We start from the raw sequence: 22,840 nt of genomic DNA on the forward strand, positions 1-22,840 counted from the left end.
AGAGGTAACTTATCTGGGCCATCTGCTGTCTGCTGAGGGGAAGTCCCTGTGTAAAGACAGAGTTGAGGCAATACTAAAGATACCGCAGCCGGTTACCAAGAAACAAATGATGACGTTTCTGGGGATGACTGGGTATTGCAGGGCTTGGATACTTGACTATGCCACTAAGGCACAGCCTTTGCAGGATTTGATACATACTAACCAAATGAAAATGACTGACACAATTACTTGGACTACTGACAGTTTACAGGCATTTGAAGAACTGAAACAAGGACTGACTGCAAACCCCTGCCTAGGGATCCCTAACCACGAAAAACCCTTTAACTTGTATGTGTCTGAAAAGGACGGATTTATGTCAGCTGTGCTCACTCAGAGACATGGGGATAAACAGCGACCGGTGGGGTATTATTCAAAGCGCATGGATTCTGTGGTTAGAGGCAAGGTTGCCTGCATTCGAGCTGTGGCTGCTGCGTCGGAAGCGGTTAGCTGTTGTGTAGATTTAGTGCAAATGTCAGAATTGATAGTGCAGGTCCCCCATGCGGTCTCCGCTCTATTAAATCAATGCAAAACCGCACATTTAACTCCAGCCCGGCTCCTACACTATCAAAACGTGTTACTAACTATGCCAAATGTAACCATTCAAAGGTGTACCAATCTAAATCCTGCCACATTATTGCCAAATAGTGACGATGGGGAACCTCATGATTGTCAGCAAATAATAGAAATCGCGTGCACACCAAGACCAGATCTAAGAGATGAGCCTTTAGAGAACCCTGACCTTGTTCTCTATGTTGATGGATCTGCACAGCGGAATAACAAGGGAGAAGGGCTGGTGGCCTACGCAGTGGTAACTGACAGTTGTACTATAGAAGCAAAAAGGTTGCCCTCCCATTGGTCTGCTCAGGCCGCTGAACTAGTGGCACTCACCAGGGCGTGCCTCCTCTCTGAAGAACAGACAGTGACTATCTACACTGACAGCCGTTATGCCTTTGGAGTCGTACATGATTATGGGGCCTTGTGGAAACTACGGGACTTCCTTACAGCCTCAGGCAAGCCGATTAACAATGGTGAATTGGTAAAAAACCTCCTGGAAGCTATACAACGACCTAGGGAAATAGCCGTGGTAAAATGCGCAGCGCACACTAACTCCACTGACATTGTTTCCCTAGGAAACGCACGGGCAGATGCCGCAGCAAAGGCTGCTGCACAATCTGGCGATCCGGGCGAATCTGTGTATCTGTGTAACTCATCTGTTGTTGATCAGCCTTTCTCTTTACAGGATATTATAGATCTCCAGGCTTCGGCAGATGAGAAGGAGAAAAGAAAGTGGAAGAAGGAGGGGGGTAGAATAGAGGCCGGGCTCTGGCTGGGGCCAAACGGGAAGCCTATACTACCCAGAGCCTGTTATCCCCTAATGTGTAAATGGGCACACGGCCTTGACCACGTGTCAAAAGGAGGGGTGGTAAATTATGTATATAAATTCTGGTATTGTTTGGGGTTTACTGCTTTTGCTGAACAGTACTGTTCGAAGTGTGTAATATGTATGCAAAACAACATGGGGAAAGGGACTGGTGTCCCCATGGCAGCCCATCCAAAACCTAGTCAGCTTTTTGATCACGTGATGATGGATTTTATTGAATTGACACCCTGGCAAGGGAAGAAGTATTGTCTGGTTCTCATTGATATGTTCTCAAGGTGGGTGGAGGCATTCCCTGTAAAACATGCTTCTGCTCTAGCAGTAGCTCGTGTGTTGATCAAAGAAATAATACCTCGCTACGGGGTACCAATGAAGTTGAGCTCAGACAACGGCTCACATTTTGTGAACGAAATCATTGATTGCCTCGGGGACTCCTTCCACATTGACTTAAAGAGACACTGTGCCTACCGTCCACAAAGCGGGGGCGCTGTAGAGAGAGCTAACCAAACATTAAAAAGCAAGCTAACTAAACTTTGTGCTGAAACTGGGTTGGCCTGGGGCACCATTCTCCCTCTGGCTTTGATGTACATGAGGGGACGCTCTCATGCTGCACATGGTCTGAGTCCACATGAGGTTTTGACAGGAAGAGTAATGTGTATGCCTAATCACTTACCTCTTACCAGGCATCAGCTGACGCTCCAGGGATGTGACGACGAAATGGTAAATTACTGTGTTGCGCTTAACAATGTGCTTAAGGATTTCTTCTTTAGGGTGCGAGCTGCCCTGCCGGATCCAGCTGAAGGACCCGGACACAGCATTCGCCCCGGGGACTGGGTAGTGATCAAGGACCTCCGGAGAAGGTACTGGCACCAACAGCGCTGGGGAGGCCCGTTCCAGGTGCTACTAACAACACCAACGGCAGTCAAGGTTGCAGAAAGACCAACGTGGATACACGCCAGCCATTGCAGGAAGGTACCCCACGATCCTGAGGATGTACCGGCTATTGGAGCCCCGACCACACAGACCGTGGCCCTGGAATGATTGGGGTTTTCGACTCATGACTGTGTCTTTGCTCAGTGGCATTCTGTGTGTACTCCTTATTTTCATGATAACTGAACTCCCGGGAGACAGTAGCCACAGTATTAACGGTAATGATAGCCAACCTGGGATGAACAGAACAAAAAGGACACTCCATGTTTGGAGCAATGAACATGGCAGGAAACATGCCGACAATGGGTGGTGGGCTATGCTTAATCACTCTGTACGGAACACGTTGAACATTACTGAACCCTGTTATGTATGCTCCATTATGTCTCACTCAGCGGAGGAGCCTTTTCTCTTATATCCTGTGGAAGTCCCAACCAGTGTATTGGGCCCTGCTATGGCCGTCGTAACTGTTACTGCAGAAGGAGGATCAGACCGCGATAATTGTAAATTGATTGTGCATAGCATAACCTCATCCTGCCTCTCCTCCGGTTCCGATAACTCAAAAAGCCTATTGTCTATGTTCGACCCCACACTTGATACAAGTTGCTATGACAACAGTAGTCTCTTGATACATATTAGTTGGTGTGATAAATTGATAAGTAGAAAGACACCACAGCCCACTCCAATGGCCCAAGTGATGCCAAGAACTGCTCCCTTCACCAACAGAACGCTCTGCTGGTGTAGGGGGAACACAGCTGAAGGTAGATATATGGGTTTGTCAAACTGTGTAACTTACGTACATTACGTAAAACAGTCAACCACTGATCTCCTAAAGAAAACGAAGATGAGTGATTCCCTTCAAATTGGTGATACTTTAATACAAGCCTATCCCATAAAATTGGGCCCTGGTGAGAATGGGGCAGGAACGTTCATGAATCACTATTGGGTATGTGGACAGGCGGTTTATCTTAGCCTGCCAAAGCATTGGTTCGGGTGTTGTGCTTTCGTAACCCTCAATACCACTATGAAAGTGTTCAAGGTGAATGAATCACATAAGGTACACAAAAGAGTTAAGCGGAGTCAGTTTTTCTCCCCCAACGATGTTCCTCTTGATTCTCGCAGATCTGGAAAAGGGGATAAACTAGCGGGGGCATTATTCCCATGGTTTGGGGTGAGTCAAAATGCGCATGAAATTGATAAAGTAGCGTATGAGCTAGAAACATTGACTAACCTAACTACTGAAGGTTTCCAGATAATGCAGCCTGAGATAAGAGCCATCAGAATTATGGTAATGCAAAATCGAATGGTATTGGATATGTTGTTAGCAGAACAGGGGGGAGTCTGCCACCTAGTGGGGGAACACTGTTGCACATACATACCAGACGGAGATACAAATTTAACCGAAGTAGTACAGCATTTGTCTACACTCCGGGAACGTTTGGTCAATGAGCATGCTCATGATACTGGTTGGGACCCGTTCTCCTGGATCCAATCTATATTTGGGTTCTGGGGAACAAACCTGTTTCACTGGATAATATATGGGCTGGTTGTGATAATTGCATTAATAATATTAATCACTTGTGTGAAAAAGCTTTGTACTAAAATTTTGGATAATGCTCTAACTATGCCATTGCTTACTACTGAGAACTTGCGTAATGAAGATAATGACCCTTTCAGGGACATGGATGATGATGTTGTATAATTATTCTATCTAACAATAGTTGTAATAATATTTACAAAAGGAGGGGATGTGATAGCAGAAATAGACTAATCATACTAAGAGTTTTAATGTGATAGCAGAAATAGACTAATCATACTAAGAGTTTTAATGTGATAGCAGAATGATAGACTAATCATACTAAGAGTTTTAATGTGATAGCAGAATGATAGACTAATCATACTAAGAGTTTTAATTCACTGTGTTTTGATTATTAAGAGTTTTAATTCAATGTGTTTTGATGATTTCTGTGACTTGTATAACCTGAATAATGATATTATATGAAGTTTGGTGTTAACAAAATATTAAAATTACAAATGTTGAACTAACACACTGGAATATTGCCAAGGGTCAGCGGCCCTGTTTTCCGAGAAGTGCATGAGTCAGCGACATGAGAAAAAGGACACTGTCTCAAAAGATAATATTTTGGGACAGCGATAATTCCTCTTTTCTCATCAGTCACTTAGTATTCTCATGTTCGGGGAATCAACCTTGTGGGACCTCACAAACACTCTCTCCCTAGCAACTAGAAAAAATCAACCAATCAGAGAGGTCGGTAGACAACAGTAACAAGAAAACCACAGGGTTGGTTTGAGCTGAATAAGGGAGATAAGAATTACCACAAGTCATGAACTCTGTGCAAAAACTGATTATATAAGGAACTGTTTGACTAAGTGTATTTTTGAGCTTTCTTTGCGGTTGCTTGCAGAGTCTGTGTTACTTTGTTGAATGCTCCAGTCTGCAGACTAATAAATGTGAGTTGCTCCGACTTGTCTCTGTCTCAATCGTTCTCTCGGTACGGGACCGGTGCCTGCTCGGTTGTATGCAGAAAATTCCACCACAGCAGTAAATAATTACATTTGAGGGAATTCAACTAAGAGCAGTTCATCTTAAATTTTGTTTATAAGAGTAAATTCCATTAAGTTGTAAGTATAATAAATGGATAAGAACGATTTCATATAAGAGCAGTTACAAACAACGTGAATATGGATAGCTTTAAGAGTAAAATAAAAGTACAAAACACAGAAAATAGGTATAATTAAGAGCAGTAGTGGAATACGTCAAAGTGTGGAGCAGTTCAGTGCAAGTATAAGATGATGCAAGTACTGATACAATTGGGTGCCATGCAGTCCAGTATAGTGGAGAGTTGTGAGGTTTAGTAGAAGAACAGCTTGGCAATGGAGGTTGTTCATAACTGTGAAAATTATTTTTTTCTTTGACACAGATCCTGGAGAGAGAAATGCTCTCCCTCATGCTGAGGAAGGGTCGAAGGCAGAATCAGTTCCCATTCAAGAGGAGCTCTTTGACCAGGAATGGTGCAGGAGTCCAAAGCAGGCTCCAGAGCTGACATCTATTGAAGGGGAGGAGGAGAAACCTGGACTGGATCCTGTCCACGTTAATGAAGAGATCCCTGGAATTGAGTCGGTCATCATTAAAGAAGAGGTTCTTGAACTTGAATCTGACCCCATTGAAGAGGGGGGTTCTGACCACTTTGAAAGACGGCAGCAAATTCAAACTGGACAAAAACTGTATCGCTGCCCTGATTGTGGGAAGCGTTTCAGTACGTCAACGGAGCTGAAAAGACACCACCGAATTCACACCGGAGAGAAGCCGTATCATTGTAATGCATGTGGAATGAGTTTCAGTACTTCAGGAGATCTGAAAAGACACCAGCGAATTCACACAGGAGAGAAGCCGTATCGCTGCACTGAATGTGGGAAGAGTTTCACTCAGCTTGGAACGCTGACATTACACCTGCGAATTCACACCGGAGAGAAACCATACGGCTGCACTGCATGTGGGAAGAGTTTCAAACAGTTACAACACCTTAAAAAACACCTGCAGATTCACATGAGAGAGAGACTGTGACCTGTTTTCTGAAACGTCCCTGAATGAGTGTGAACTGGATGTGCTGGATAGTTTAGAGGACAAATGTTGAATGTGACTTGGAGCCACCTAATACTACTGTCTGGAAGAAGTGTCGGACTGTCCGTTCAGGACTGTGGAGTTTATATTGAAAATCAGAAGTATATAATCATTAGCTCTTCACACATAGTTTAACAATTTTATTAAAACGTTATGCATTTACTACCAATGCAGAGAGTATGGCAACATTTAAAATTTCGGCAGTAATAACTGTGAAGACTGAGTACAACATTTAGTGACAGGACAGACAGGCACGGTGCGGCACGTGAGGCATTTTGACCCTGTATCGCTGCCATTGCTTTCATATGGTGTTGGACAGATTATAAACTGTAGACTACAGAGCTGCCCAAGCACCCTGAAGTGTTTGATCCCTCCCATATTTCATACAAGGACAGGCAAGTCAGTATTTTATACATCGTTCCTGCCTTTTTTATTATTTCTGTAGTTCACTACTATTTTTACTAAATAACTGGCTGTAAAAGGATATATTTTCTAACACCTCAGTAGTAGGGTATTCGCTGTGAGCAACATATTGTACATTTCTTTGCTCAGCTCAGATCTCTCATTTCATACACCTGCTTATAGGTGAGAGAAACACAATGTTGAAAAACAAACCAGTGCTTTTATTTAGTAGGTTATAAATTTTGCATCACGCCCTATAGAATTAATATTGTTACTGACACATTGAAATTACATTTCGCTTTGTATTTTCCCAGAAATTGAAAAAATGTGACATTGTTAAAACTAAAATGAAATACTGTACTACTATTGCAATTTCCAGTAGTTTCTTAGATTGCATGATGTTAAATAAAATATTGAAATTATGTTCATATAAGGGTTTTTTTTGTTGTCATTATTAATATTCTTTTAGGTGATGCAAAACTTTTGGCCATATATGTGAATTATATTCGGGTACATAGTAACTGGTAACTGTACTGTACCGCGTACTGCATACCGCTCCTGTGAGTCTGGGTGCAGACTAGTAATACCGCACTGTTAAAATGCTGCACCCTTCTGCCTCGGGCTTTATCAGTTACCAAATGCAGAAACCACAACATTCGTCCAAGTTAAAGGAAGAATACAAATCTCACCCAGCTGTTACACATTGGTAGCACATGCCTTTTTTCCAAGAGTATGTGATGGGGGATAAAACGGGGTAACAGACCCAGCCCTGAACACCACAACTGGAAGTGGCAGAGCCTCTTCACCCTGCCTAATGGAGTGTAGGTGGAGTGACACTGTGTGCTGGAGGGTGAGTGAACACTACCTGCAATTGTGTGAGTGCCTCTCTGAGTACAGGCCCATACCATTGGACTGAATCCATGAAGAATTCTCTTTTGGTCAACAGACCTGTAAAGACACCAGCAGATTTGTACAAGAGAGAAATTGCATTGCTGTAATGAAGGAGGGAAGTGTTTCATTCAGTCAGGAACATTGACAGGCCACCAGCATATTCACACAGGAGAGAGATGGTATCCTTGCACTGGATGTAGGAAGGGTTTCTTGGGGTCTGGAGGGCTGAAATACAGTGGAATCCCACTATAGAGAAGCCGTGGTGCTGCAATGAATCCAGAGAAAGCACGCAGGCCAGCCACATGGTAGGAACCTGCTGGTGCAGTCTAATGTAGAGCAATTCAAACCAGCTTCTTTGTGTGATGAGCAGTAATCTAATTACAAGAAGGATGGCCTCTTGTGAAGACTGGATATCTTTGTCAGGTGCATGATAGTCTGTGCCAGACTTCTGCCCTGTGTCTTAAAGGCTAGACACCTGATTTTGCATAGAGCTTTGTTAAAAAGTGATTTTCTTTTTCCCCACATTCCAGGTCAGGATAGGCAGAGCTCTTCATGAGAATGGTGTTTCTGTCTCTACGTGAATGTATCATGACTAATGGACCACTCATTAAGCTTTAAACATTGTTTAAGGAATTCAGCTATAAGAAGCCAGCAGCAGTCTAGTCTCAGTAATATGAAGGTCATTTAATTCATGAAAAAGGAATTGTAAATCTGTCAGATTCTTTCATTGTATGACGAAAATAGAAAGCTAGCATACATCGCTGAAAAGAAAGCGCAGTTTAATAATATTCTAGTAGATGTGTAGTATGGTGTCAACGGTTTTGTTTATCTGTTTTATATATATATATATATATATATATATATATATATAGACAATTTACAGTGAAATCTCAGATTAAACCTTGTACTCCCTAAACAGAGTTTACAGTCTTTATAAATGTGTAGTGTGAGTGACAGCAGGCTTTGCTACCGGCTCTGTTAATGATAGGCGAAGATGCAGGTCTACAGAACATCACAGTTTAGGCCATTAAAAAAGGGCTCTGCTTTGTGTATCATAGCTATGAAAACCAATCCATTAACCATGCACGAGAGTCTTTAGAGAATCTATCCGTACAATTATGGAAGACCTCATATCTCAGCAATAGCAAATTACATTGACCTCTCAGCTGGTATATTGCGCTCATGTGTGTTATAGGCCACATGCTTTGACATACAGTTTGTAAAGCAGTTATATTCTGTGGTCATGTCAATAAACTTCCATTGCAAGTGGTGTTCTTTAGAAATGAACTGTTTCGGTGCCACATGTAATCCCTGGACATGTTTACAAATGAATTAAAATGATAAAACACACCTTAGGTAGTGATCATGTGTAGTTTTCAGAAGTTTTGATTTCCTGAACAAGGTGGGTGGCTGATCTACCAGTAAGTTTACTTTCACTGCTGTTCTTATCTAGTTAATGCATCCTGTGAATACACTGGGTTTCTCCATCCCACACACTTTCATCAACAGCATGAAAACTAGCTGCTAATTAGGATTCTGTGGACAAAAAGGTAATGTCATGGAAATACAGTGTCACCTGATCTGAGTGTAGGGTTGCCAACAGGCTCCAGAATCTCGGGACACTTTAAGGAAGTCAGGTTTTGTAAATCACCTCTAAACTGCAACGTATTCAGTAAAGTGAGTGTGAATTGTGCGAGCTGTTGCTAAATTAATTGAATTGTTTTACTTAATTGTTACCAAAAACACACACCTGCCTGCGAGGATCGTTTCCATCAATCATTCCTATACAGCAGCTGATTGGCTTTCTGAGTCTCTGACTGGGCAGGACCGTGTGAAGCAAGAAATATTAAACAAATAGAAACTTTACCTGCTGCCACAAGGGTAAATCAAAGAGTGCAAAGTTATCTATAATAATGGTGTTGCACTATTTTGATAGATATTGTTTACTGTATAAAAAATAAAATTCAAGCAATACGATTAATCGTTGTTACAAGGCTCTCCGGATAGGATCGCAAACCACAATTAAATACATTTAATAAACTGCTCAAGCAATTCATGTAACACATATCAAATAGGCAACAAAATAGTTTAAAAATAATTAATAACACAGCAGTTCCCAAATGGTTCAACCTCTATTGGCACATTACAGTAACGTAAAACTTTATTTACTAAAGCATATTGTTCAACAACGGCTTGCACATCCGACAGCTGTAAACGTGATGTGAATGTGCTGTTGCATATGGGTATGTTTGAATTCAGTAGCTGCATGATGTGTTTAGTGTGTGTGTGTAGCAGTCACCCAGTGGCACCCAACAGAAGTCCCAACACCGCCACTGTAAAATGCATTAAAGTTTTCCTAAAAACAAGGGGAGGTGGAATTAAATAAAGCCGTCCAATTGCCACAGTGTATTTAAAAGCATGGGGTATTAGACCAACATATAGCAGCGATTACACTTCTCATTAAGAGTGGTACATGGTTGGAAACAATCAGACGTGTTCTTGTTATTAAATACAAAGGCTACGTTCAATATCGTTTCTCTTATTTAAAGAAGAACTGCATACACTAGAGGGATCCTATGTATTCGGCCGTATCCGAACCCTGCTCAAAGGTGCATCCCTTAAATGTATGCCACATTAAGGACAACTTATACACCATGCAAAGATACTAAATATATAAATATCAATATATTGGACATGCAATATTAGAAGGGGTTAATACCAAACAACTCCTCCCTGTAGCATGCAGGGGGCAATTGGAAACCATACAAATACACAAGGAAGTGCTGCATTGTACCTGGGCTCAAGGAATAACTCTTGTCTGTGGATCACACAGTCATAAGGAGGCACTCCAGGGAACCCTACCTACACTACAAGTTACACCTGCATGCTCGTTACATTATATTTATATACAATCTGATCAAAGCCTCTGCGTCAGCTTACACGCTTTCCCAAACTACTAGAGCTGCACTATCTGGACAGAATCACGTATAAAATTAGCACTTCAACATGTAAATAAAATTTTTAAAAAATTAAAATTAACTACGACTCACAAAACACGGGAGACAAAACAAAATGAAAGAAAACTAAAAAAAATATTAAACAAGAGACTTACTCGTTCGTTCTGCTCCGCTGTCTGACTCCCTGCTGCCAGTAACAGCACAACATCTTTCAAAGTAGATTCATTCCATCCTATATGTTTTTGAAAGGTAAAGCAGAACGTCACCACCGCCAAACCTTACCTGTTTACCGACAACCTGATCTCTCATTCATGATGCTATTTGGGACAGAGAATATTCAATGTTGACAGCTTTATTATGCCACTCTTAAAAATGGAAGTGGGCATATTATTAAAAATATTTCTTTATATATATATATATATATATATATATATATTATAAAATTCAGGCACAATTCTGTCCCTGCCTGATAGAATTACAGAGCTACATAGCAGGTGGTATTATACTTGTTTTTCACACTTGGGGTTCAAGGGAGAATCTGCTTCAGGGCTTTTTAAAAATATTTCGAGCATATTTTAAAAGGGCAGGACTTCCGTTCAGGTTAGGTCTGATATAAACCACATATGTGGGGTAGACCCAAAAGTTTACAGAGAATTACATGACATTGAAACAGCAGCAGCGTATCAAAACAAAAAATGGTAATGTTGTATTTTAAATGTCATAAGTATTTAATTCATATGCAATTAATCTTGTGCTTACGTTTAATTATGCATCAATAAACAGTCAATAGATATGTTATGCATGCATGTGTCTATCATTAAACTGCAGTTTGAGCTCATTCAATTGAGGGGCAGTTCAAGTAAGAGCAGATAATGGCAGTAGTTACATCAGGGTCAGATATGACTGCTGAGTGTCGTAGACTAAAAACAGGCGCAATTAATAAATACTAGATAGAGTTAACAGTTAAGGCAAATTAAAGTGCAGGAGGATTTAAATACAGATATAATAAAGAACATTATTATTAGGTCACACAACACTGATTTACAATGCATATCCTAGAAACAGAAGAACAGGAGGCACCCAGTTTTCCTAGTGTAGAGTGTAGAGTTGCAGGTTTGTGTGAGGTGGTTTCAATGGATTGCTTTTTGTTGTGAGTTTCAAAGATAGGGGAGAGGTTTCTGTATTTTATTATTTCAATTAAGACACACAAATGATTACACACACACACACACACACACACACAAACACAAACAGACCAATCAAAATCAAGATCCTGAGAAGAACAGGTGAGCAGTAATCACGCAACACTGAAGTATCTTTTAGGGATTTTTTAATCAGTTTTTAGAACACTACACAGATATAAAAGAATGAAATATCAAAACTGCACAGATCAGTACATCAATCTGTAAAACACTCAACCTTTAGTGTCAATCCCAACAGCATATAAACACCAGCTTTCATCAGTCATCTTATAATATTGCAGTTTGAGTAAATATGAGTCAATAAACATCAGAATATAATTCAGTGAATTCCAGTCAGCAGGATAACATATTACAGAATCATACTTGACTCTCAATGGGTTGTAAAAATGATACCTACTTAATTGGAACCACGGCAAATCAATTTAATACCCCCAACCTTTATTTATTCTTGAAGAAAACACCACAGCTTATTATATCCTCTATCAGGTCTTTGTATTACTTATACATTTTATCAAGCCTTACCCCTTTTGATCATAAAAAACAGCTAATGGCGACACCCTTTTACTTTGATCTTTAACGTGCATTTACTGTGTTTTCCACCCGGGTACAGTTGATAATCTTTTGATCTCTTTAGTTAAATTTCAGAAATACTATTTCAGTTGTAGAGTGGATATGATGGCAAACAAAGGTTCGCTACAAAGTCCAGGCTCTATTCTGTAGGCAGACGTCCTCTTAATGCAGAGCGGTCACTTTTCTTGATGTGGTTGGACAGCCTAGTCTCCTTTCCAGTGGTGCTCCTAGTTGCAGACATTCCTCTTTTCTTTATTTTTCGGAATCGCAAAATTATTTTTTTATTGGAGCGTTTTGCTGGATGCAGTTGCAGAGATGGGAGGTTAAATAGAGGTTGATAGGGAGACCCTAAAACTACTACTGACAAAGTTTTGAGATCAATCAGCAACTGGGAACTTGACAAGCTTAGGAGAGCCAGATGGTCTCATATATAAAACATAACATTTATATTCCAAAATTATTATTATTATTAATTTCTTAGCAGACGCTCTTATCCAGGGCGACTTACAATTGTTACAAGATATCACATTATTTTTCCATACAATTACCCATTTATACAGTTGTTTTTTTACTGGAGCAATCTAGGTAAAGTACCTTGCTCAAGGGTACAGCAACACTGTCCCCCACTGGGGATTGAACCCACGACCCTCCGTTCAAGAGTCCAGAGCCCTAACCACTACTCCACACTGCTGCCCAAAATATAACATTTAGTGAATATATGATTTGCTGTTGTGAAGAAGACCTGAATGCATGGCATAAAATAAAAAGTACAATTATAACTAAGCTATATAACTAATGTGTCAAGTATAACTAAGATGTATAATGGAAACTAATTCATGTGAATTAGAATGCCAAGCTTGTCTATATTTTGCACAGTTGAAAATACCCTCTTTATCCAAACTGATCCTCCTCTGCAGCAGTGATCTCCTTCATCCCTGTTTGGACGTTGTCTTTGATTTTCTTAATCTCTTCATCCGAAGCTGGGGGCAACACTGCCAGTAGCTCCTGATCAATCATATCAACTCTCTTCTTTGAGTCCCTTTCAAACTCCTCTTTCTTCTTCAACACAAGTTTATAGATTTCATTCTGTGCAGAGTCACAGTCATTTGCCAGATTTGCACGCTCGCTTTCAAAGGTGGGGTTTTTGGGGTCTAAGGCCATGAGCTTCCCAAGGCTGCTGACTCGGTCCATGAGATACTTGCTGGAGACCTCTGTGTAGGTTCCTGAGATCATGTAGACCAGGTTGGCAATGTTAGAAGCATTGAAAGCCTGGGTGTAAATCATGTCTTTTATAAAGGCGTTGGAGGAATAGCCTTGTATACCTTGAATGTTATCAGCAGTAGAGATAAACCTCTTCAGAGACGTGTTGAGGCAGGTGTTGATTAAATTGGAGATCATCTGGAAGAACCGGACCATTTTTTCCCATTGCTCCTTCACCCGTCCCATTGCATCAAGGCCCTTCACCAGCATCTTCACAGCTGTATTGAAGTCAATTTCCTTAATCTTGCAGCGTCTCATTGTGACCAGAATCTCTGACAGTTCCTTGTTGTTCTTCTCAAGGTTTTCCATACTTTTCTGGTACATCTCTTGGACTTTCTCCAGCTGGGCTCGGCTTTGCTCTATACGGAAACGGGCGTTGTCTGTTGCCATTTGGGCAGCACTTTTTTTGCCACCACTTTGTGTGTTTTGGGCCATTTGTGGTGGAGTGGCAGAAAAGCTTGAAGAATTTGTGAAAGCCTTGCTCTCGGAGTCAAGCTGCTCAGTCTGTGCTTTCAGGTTCTGGATCTTGGTAATGAGATCCTTCTCCTGTTCTGGTTTACAGTTGTTTTTGGGTGCGAATTCTGTCATGAGGTCACAGATAGACATGGCATCCTTACAAACCACTACTGACTTCTCTTTAGCCTGACAGTTTTCTTCACTTTTAAGTGAACTTTCAATGTTTTGGAGCTGCTTCTTCAACCAGGAGGATTTTGCAGAGCTTGTCTTTTGGTCATACACTTCACTCCATTTGATCTTGTCTTTGTCCACAAAGCTGTTGATCTGCTCTGCCAGTTTCAGGAGTTGCCCTGATTTGGAATAAACATTGTTAGCTGCAAAGGGGTTAGATTCTGCTGACTTCTGTCCAATAGAATCTTTTACTAAAGACACCATTTTGGAAGGTCCTGAAGATACTGCCAAAAAACCAGACACAGCTTCATTAAGCGTATTTGTCAATCCTTCCACAAAGGTCATGCCTATCATTTCCCAACCATTGGGCATGGACTCCATCGCTGATGTGAACTGTTTATGGACTTCATCCAGTTGCTTGTCCATCTTACCAAAATTTTTTTCTGCCATTGCTTTGGCTTTCTCTGCCGACTCTTTCTTCAACTTTGCTTCCTCCAATTTCAACTGGACCTCCTTGACGTCTTCTTCGTAACACTGCTTTGAGTTCAAGCAGGCCTCTAATATTTCCTGGATGAGGAGAATAACATCAGTGAATTTCTTCTCTGTTGACTCTGCAAGCCTTGTGCACTCATCGGCGATTGTTCTTATGTTTTCAAGTTGACCTGGGAGTAACGCCTGGACGATTTGAATATTGTCTTGAAGAAGTGTCTTCACTGTCATTTTCATGTAGCTTGGTACATTGTTGGAGTGGAGTCGGATTTGGTCCATGTTCTTGTGGGCCTCGTTGAAGGCGATCCACCCTGAATTGCTGACCTGCATGAGAGAGGCTCGGAACGAATCAGGGTATTTGATGTACTTGAACCCACCCTTTGGCGGATTTTTATTTATAGAGAAATCTGTATTGGAAGAAATAAAGATAAGCTCTCCTAAAATAGCTATAGAGAGTGGACCGGGCATCAGGTATTCTTCCCAGTTAGCGTAAGGTTTCATCAGCAGTTCAGTTTCTTTCCTCACGGCTTCAGCCTTGGAAATCTTCAGAACGGCATTTTTCACTGTAATATCCATTTTTGAAGTTTTTATTTCTGTAATAGAGAACAGATCAATTTAGTATAAACCCCAAAAGCTCTGCAATAAAAATCCATCTCAAATAGTAATTTCCAGTTGTGCAAGTCTAAAAAAAAACATTAACATTTTTTGATCAAATTAGTTATAATTTTCATTTAGAATAATTATTTTTACCCTGTATATCTGTTGAAAAATACCAAATTCCAAATATTTGACAAAGAATAAAAAAGAGCATTTGTTATAAATCTCAAAGGTGTAGGTAAAGATAACTTTGAAAATATAAATCAATACATTCTAAATTATAATTATGAATAATCATGATTAGCGCTAACATTTTCTTACTGTAGAACAGTTTCGGACAATGTATTTCAGAGCATTACATTTAACACAGCGCTGCGGATGGGATAGAGTTGAATCTGCATTGGATTTTTAAGCTGTTCTGTAATCCTTTTTTTGGAATTGCCAATTATTTTATCCCCATTTTCTTCCCAGTTTGGAATATCTAAATGTTTTTAAGACCTTGTTTCCCCCGGCAACCCCCGCAGTGATTCGGGAGAGGCAAGGACAAGCGCACTCAAGCGTCCTCCGAAACGTGTGCTGTCAAGCCGCCTGTTTTCTTTCACACAGCAAGTCGACAGTGAAGCCAACCAGACCCATCGCGTCTGAGGACTGCACTAGATCCAGTGACAGCACATCTGGCTCACAGGAGCTCGGCCACCCACAGGCGTCGCTGGTGCATGGTGAGACAGGAATTACCCAGCCGACTTGAGCCCTCACCGCCCAGGTGGTGCTTGGTCAATTGTGCACCTGGAGTGGAGATGGCATAGCCCGGATTCGAACCAGCGACCTCCGGGCTATAGGGCACATCCTGAGTAAGTACTTAAGTTAAAATCAATCAAAATAACCCCCCTTTGCACAGCACTGAAGCCTCTTGCTCTTGACTTCCCTCAATCTCCCCACTGCTGACTCCCTTGAAATCAATCAACCTTAGAGAGTGGGGACATGCATGGAAGTACAAAATATATCTAGGTGTGGTTTGGGAGTGCACTCTAAAAAGTGCAGGTTCTTTGAGGGTTCCTTGAGGAAGCCATAGGGTTCTATTGCCGATTCTTTTTTTTCTCAGTAAGGGTTTGTTTGGGAACCTCTCATTCCTCAGTCTAATAACATACTGCAAAGGGCTCATTTTAGAATCCTTCAGATTAGGGATGCACCGAATCCAAGTTTTTGGGATTCAGCCGAATACCGAACCGAACACCAAATCTACAGAATCTGTCAAGAAAACTGAAGGAAACTGTTGACTGAAAAACAGACTGGCAGCTACTAACAAGGGACACACACATCTATAGTTTTGAGCCTTTTAGTTAATAGTATTTTTATTCGCGAATGGAAATATATCCCTGAATAAGATTTCAGTTAGAAACGTACACAATTTACCACTAGCCCCCTCCCCCACAACAGAAACATCAAAAGACAGAACAGTTTACCTTTACAAGAAAGGAGAGCTGCATCTTTGCCATAACCCAGTATTTTCTTTAATGACATTTCAACCTGTGTCGCCTGATCTGAGTGTAGGGTTGCCAACGGGCTCCAGAATCTCGGGACACTTTAAGGAAGTCAGGTTTTGTAAATCACCTCTAAACTGCAACGTATTCAGTAAAGTGAGTGTGAATTGTGCAAACTGTCGCTAAATTAATTGAATTGTTTTACTTAATTGTTACCAAAAGCACACACCTGCCTGTGAGGATCGTTTCCATCAATTATTCCTATACAGCAGCTGATTGGCTTTCTGAGTCTCTGACTGGGCAGGACCGTGTGAAGCAAGACATATTAAACAAATAAAAACTTTACCTGCTGTCACAAGGTTAAATGAAAGAGTGCAAAGTTATCTATAATAATGGTGTTGCACTATTTTGATAGAAATTGTTTACTGTATAAAAAAATAAACAAAGCAATTTGATTAATTGTTACAAGGCTCTCGGGATAGAATCGCCACCAAATTGAACAATTAAATAACTTAACTGCTCACACGTCGAATACACTGCAGTTTAGAGAGGTGAGTTAAAAAACCTAGTGTCCCGAGGTTCTGGAGCCTGTTGACAACACTATCTGAGAGCTGTGAGGAAGAAATTACTATAATGAGTGTCCTGAATCCCAGTGAAATAAAACCCACGTTGATTTAAATGCACCGTGTGTGTGACACATATCAAATAGGCTACGAAATAGTTTTAAAAATATTTGACCAGACTGCACCCAGCTACCTCCAGACCCTCATCTCTCCCTACACCCCCACTCGACCTCTCCGCTCCGCCTGCACTAGAAGACTAGCTCTACCTCCGCTACGCTCCCCTGCCTCCAGAGCCCGCTCCTTCTCCACCCTTGCTCCGCAGTGGTGGAATGACCTTCCTACAGATGTCAGGACTGCCCAGTCCCTGACCACATTCCGGCGCCTCCTTAAGACTCACCTCTTCAAACAGCACCTGTAGAACTCCTCTGTTTGTATCCTGGGACACTATCACCCTTCATTTAAATGTGCTTTATTTTGCTCTTATCTGCCCCCTATTTTACTGCATTTAATCCTGTACTTCAGAATACTGTAATCTGCCAAGTGTTTAACCTGTAGTATTTTGTATTTAATCATATCCTGATGTAACTATCACTATTTAATCATATCCTGATGTAACTATCACTATTATCTGCTGTATTATTGAATTGTGGTTTGTCACACTTGTACTTTGCTTGAACAAAAGTTATTGTATTTCTTGCTCTTATTGTATTACTTGTATTGTAACACTTGAAATGTATTTGCTTACGATTGTAAGTCGCCCTGGATAAGGGCGTCTGCTAAGAAATAAATAATAATAATAAATAATAATTTTAATAAAACACAGCAGTTCCCAAATAAATCAACTTGTATTGGCACATTACAATAACGTAATTTAATTTACTAAAGCATATTGTTCAACAACGTATTGCACATTTGACAGTTGTAAAGTTACAAAAATATATATACATTTCTGTGCACCGATTATTATTATTATTATTATTATTATTATTATTATTATTATTATTATCTCAGTATGATCTCTAGAACACGTTTGATAGACAAAGCACAAAAGTCTACAACAGTTTAACGTTACTATATATTACAGGTGTACTGCATAATTTTACTCAATGAAAAGTGTGATGTGACTGTGCTGTTGCATGCGAGGGAATGTTTGTATTCAGCAGCTGCATGACGTGTTTAGTGAGTGCGCCTCCAGTAATATGGAGTTGGTAGCTGCGACAGAGTTCATCAAACATCATGTTCTTGTTAAAAACAACAGTGACGTTCAATATCAGATTTGTGTCTTTTATTTAAATAAGAACTGCACACACTAAAATGGATGTGCGTCTGGGCAGATATACGATAACCCTGCTCAAAAAGTTGGTATTCGGGCCGAATCCAAAACCAAATCCTGGATTCGTTGCATCCCTACTTCAGATCAAGTAAATTGTGGTTTATAACATTGTTTATAAACTGCAATTTTCAATACATGTTTCATAGCTTACATGACAAATAAAAAGTCTGCAATAGAATAGGTAGGACCCCTGTAAAAAGGTTATTGGAAGCACCTTAAAGGATTCCTCCACAGTGGCAGCCCCAGGAACCCTGAAAGGTTCTTACTGGAGCCTTTACTTCTTACAGTGTGGAGAAGAACTGCCTGTTGTGCACATTTTTTCTCTAAATCACTTCTTTATACAAACAATAGTAAAATTATTTACTATTGTACAGTAGATTTTTTTTTTACAAAATAATGTATTATTATTATTATTATTATTATTATTATTATTATTATTATTATTATTATTATTAGGGTTAAATCACTGATTTAAATCACTTGATTCTTTTAAATCATTGATTTATCTTGTTTTTCTTTTACTACCTATTTTATATAGTTTTTCAAATATAAAAGCAGATCTATTATGTGTTTTAAAGGGGGGAAATATTAGGAGACCCTTAAACTTCTCTCAGCCCCAACCACACCTTATAAAAAAATAAATAAAGCAATTTGATTAATTGTTACGAGGCTCTCGGGATAGAATCGCCACCAAATTAAACAATTAAATAACTTAACTGCTCACACGTCGAATACACTGCAGTTTAGAGAGGTGAGTTAAAAAACCTAGTGTCCCAAGGTTCTGGAGCCTGTTGACAACACTATCTGAGAGCTATGAGGAAGAAATTACTATGATGAGTGACCTGAATCCCAGTGAAATAAAACCCACGTTGATTTAAATGCACCGTGTGCGTGACACATATCAAATAGGCTACGAAACAGTTTTAAAAATATTTGACCAGACTGCACCCAGCTACCTCCAGACCCTCATCTCTCCCTACACCCCCACTCGACCTCTCCGCTCCGCCTGCACTAGAAGACTAGCTCTACCTCTGCTACGCTCCCCTGCCTCCAGAGCCCACTCCTTCTCCACCCTTGCTCCGCAGTGGTGGAATGACCTTCCTACAGATGTCAGGACTGCCCAGTCCCTGACCATATTCCGGCGCCTCCTTAAGACTCTCCTCTTCAAACAGCACCTGTAGAACTCCTCTGTTTGTATCCTGGGACACTATCACCCTTCATTTAAATGTGCTTTATTTTGCTCTTATCTGCCCCCTATTTTACTGCATTTAATCCTGTACTTCAGAATACTGTAATCTGCCAAGTGTTTAACCTGTAGTATTTTGTATTTAATCATATCCTGATGTAACTATCACTATTTAATCATATCCTGATGTAACTATCACTATTATCTGCTGTATTATTGAATTGTGGTTTGTCACACTTGTACTTTGCTTGAACAAAAGTTATTGTATTTCTGGCTCTTATTGTATTACTTGTATTGTAACACTTGAAATGTATTTGCTTACGATTGTAAGTCGCCCTGGATAAGGGCGTCTGCTAAGAAATAAATAATAATAATAAATAATAATTTTAATAAAACACAGCAGTTCCCAAATAAATCAACTTGTATTGGCACATTACAATAACGTAATTTAATTTACTAAAGCATATTGTTCAACAACGTATTGCACATTTGACAGTTGTAAAGTTACAAAAATATATATACATTTCTGTGCACCGATTATTATTATTATTATTATTATTATTATTATTATTATTATTATTATTATCTCAGTATGATCTCTAGAACACGTTTGATAGACAAAGCACAAAAGTCTACAACAGTTTAACGTTACTATATATTACAGGTGTACTGCATAATTTTACTCAATGAAAAGTGTGATGTGACTGTGCTGTTGCATGCGAGGGAATGTTTGTATTCAGCAGCTGCATGACGTGTTTAGTGAGTGCGCCTCCAGTAATATGGAGTTGGTAGCTGCGACAGAGTTCATCAAACATCATGTTCTTGTTAAAAACAACAGTGACGTTCAATATCAGATTCGTGTCTTTTATTTAAATAAGAACTGCACACACTAAAATGGATGTGCGTCTGGGCAGATATACGATAACCCTGCTCAAAAAGTTGGTATTCGGGCCGAATCCAAAACCAAATCCTGGATTCGTTGCATCCCTACTTCAGATCAAGTAAATTGTGGTTTATAACATTGTTTATAAACTGCAATTTTCAATACATGTTTCATAGCTTACATGACAAATAAAAAGTCTGCAATAGAATAGGTAGGACCCCTGTAAAAAGGTTATTGGAAGCATCTTAAAGGATTCCTCCACAGTGGCAGCCCCAGGAACCCTGAAAGGTTCTTACTGGAGCCTTTACTTCTTACAGTGTGGAGAAGAACTGCCTGTTGTGCACATTTTTTCTCTAAATCACTTCTTTATACAAACAATAGTAAAATTATTTACTATTGTACAGTAGTTTTTTTTTTTACAAAATAATGTATTATTATTATTATTATTATTATTATTATTATTAGGGTTAAATCACTGATTTAAATCACTTGATTCTTTTAAATCATTGATTTATCTTGTTTTTCTTTTACTACCTATTTTATATAGTTTTTCAAATATAAAAGCAGATCTATAATGTGTTTTAAAGGGGGGAAATATTAGGAGACCCTTAAACTTCTCTCAGCCCCAACCACACAGGCAGCAGAGGAATTGATGGGGCAGCAGTGTGGAGTAGTGGTTAGGGCTCTGGACTCTTGACTGGAGGGTCGTGGGTTTAATCCCAGCTAGGGGATACTGCTGCTCTACCCTTGAGCAAAGTACTTTACTTAGATTGCTCTAGTAAAAACCCAACTGTATAAATGGGTAATTGTATGTAAAAATAATGTGATATCTTGTAACAATTGTAAGTCGCCCTGGATAATGGCGTCGGCTAAGAAATAAATAATAACTGATGTTTGTTTCTAACACAAAATATTCATTACACATTTATTATCTTGTTTCAAATACAGGGTGTCAATCCTTATGTCTGCAACTGTAAGGCGTGTTTATGATTTATTGCACACAAAGTCGTATTAAAGTGATAATAATAATGCACACGAATCTCAAGTAAATACTCGAGTAATGTCATTTTCCATTCCAGCAGTAAGCAAGTCGCAAATAAAAGTCAAACAGTTTAAGAAGTTTCTATCAGAATGTAATTTACTGAAATCACTCAACAACTGTACCTTAGCTTGAATGTCGACTCTGCTTGTTCAATTGCGAAACTCTCCGGGGTTTACTGTATTTCTGGAGTGAATAAACAACGAGACTACAAATGAATACATTATGTAGAAAAATAACAAGTTACCTACTAGTTGCTTTTTATATTCCACATTTCAAACATTTTTAATAAACGGCATTTTGCATTGATTTGGTTTAGTTTGCTTATCTGTTTTTTGTTTTATAATGTAATTGCAACTCGAGCGGGGGTCACGTGCACTAATAATACTTCATTAAGAATTTTAATACGGGGGTCCTTCAGTAGTTCTGGTGTTAAATGTTACCGAAGCATTACATTGTGAATGGAACATACAGGTACACGTGCACAAATACTATAACCCAGCTATTTGCATGTTATATATTAAACACATATACTATTTAACGTTACATTTTGTAACTATTGTTGCATGACAAGTATAAGCAAACTTGAACAGCCTATTTGTGAAGGACTTCTAAAAAACATTAAAAACAAACAAACAAACAAACAAACAAACAAAAAAAATACAGTATATACAAATATTTTAAGTTTTTTGCATTCAATGTTTTTAGACATTGTACATATTCGTCTACTTTCAATTAAAGATGAGATCAAAGATAGAAAAAGCAACTTACCTTTCAAGAAAGTGTCTCAACTGAAAACCTTAAGGCACGGTGTGCTGTTATATAGCAGTGCCTATGACGACATCAAGGAGTGTAGCCAATCAGAAACCGAACTGCCCTTCTCAACTCTTGATATAGCTTATATATATATATATATATATATATATATATATATATATATATATATATATATATATATATATATATATATATATATTATTATTTATTTCTTAGCAGACGCCCTTATCCAGGGCGACTTTATTGTTACAAGATATCACATTATACATTATTTCACATTATACAGATATCACATTATTTTTACATACAATTACCCATTTATACAGTTGGGGTTTTACTGGAGCAATTTAGGTAAAGTACCTTGCTCAAGGGTATAACAGCAGTGTCCCCCACTGGGGATTGAACCCACAACCCTCCGGTCAAGAGTATATATATATATATATATATATATATATATATATATATATATACACACAAAGTAATTTCTTGAGCTTCTTGTTTTTTTTAAAAAATAAAATCTTGTAAAAAGAACAAAGGCTTGTTTCTGCCAATTTACACAAGAGGGACATATTTATTTTTCTTGGTGTGAGAAACTG

At 39.3% G+C, this 22,840-nt stretch overlaps 1 protein-coding gene across 1 annotated transcript; it reads right to left on the bottom strand.

Annotated features, from left to right (window-relative positions):
- Positions 1 to 11,550: 11,550 nt before the first annotated feature.
- LOC131723313 (uncharacterized) lies at positions 11,551 to 22,329 on the bottom strand. Its single transcript, XM_059016928.1, has 3 exons — positions 22,239 to 22,329; positions 21,593 to 21,653; positions 11,551 to 14,978 (listed from the first exon to the last, which is right to left on the bottom strand). Exon 3 carries the CDS (start codon positions 14,959 to 14,961, stop codon positions 12,901 to 12,903), a length of 2,061 nt encoding a protein of 686 aa, XP_058872911.1. The 5' UTR covers positions 14,962 to 14,978; positions 21,593 to 21,653; positions 22,239 to 22,329; the 3' UTR covers positions 11,551 to 12,900.
- Positions 22,330 to 22,840: the final 511 nt, after the last annotated feature.

This window comes from Acipenser ruthenus, chromosome 54 (assembly GCF_902713425.1).
Source record: "Acipenser ruthenus chromosome 54, fAciRut3.2 maternal haplotype, whole genome shotgun sequence".
Lineage (NCBI taxonomy): Eukaryota > Metazoa > Chordata > Actinopteri > Acipenseriformes > Acipenseridae > Acipenser > Acipenser ruthenus.

What these genes read in the sequence shown, in the direction of transcription:
- LOC131723313 (XM_059016928.1), bottom strand. Translation starts at nt 14,961, where the DNA reads ATGGATATTACAGTGAAAAATGCCGTTCTGAAGATTTCCAAGGCTGAA.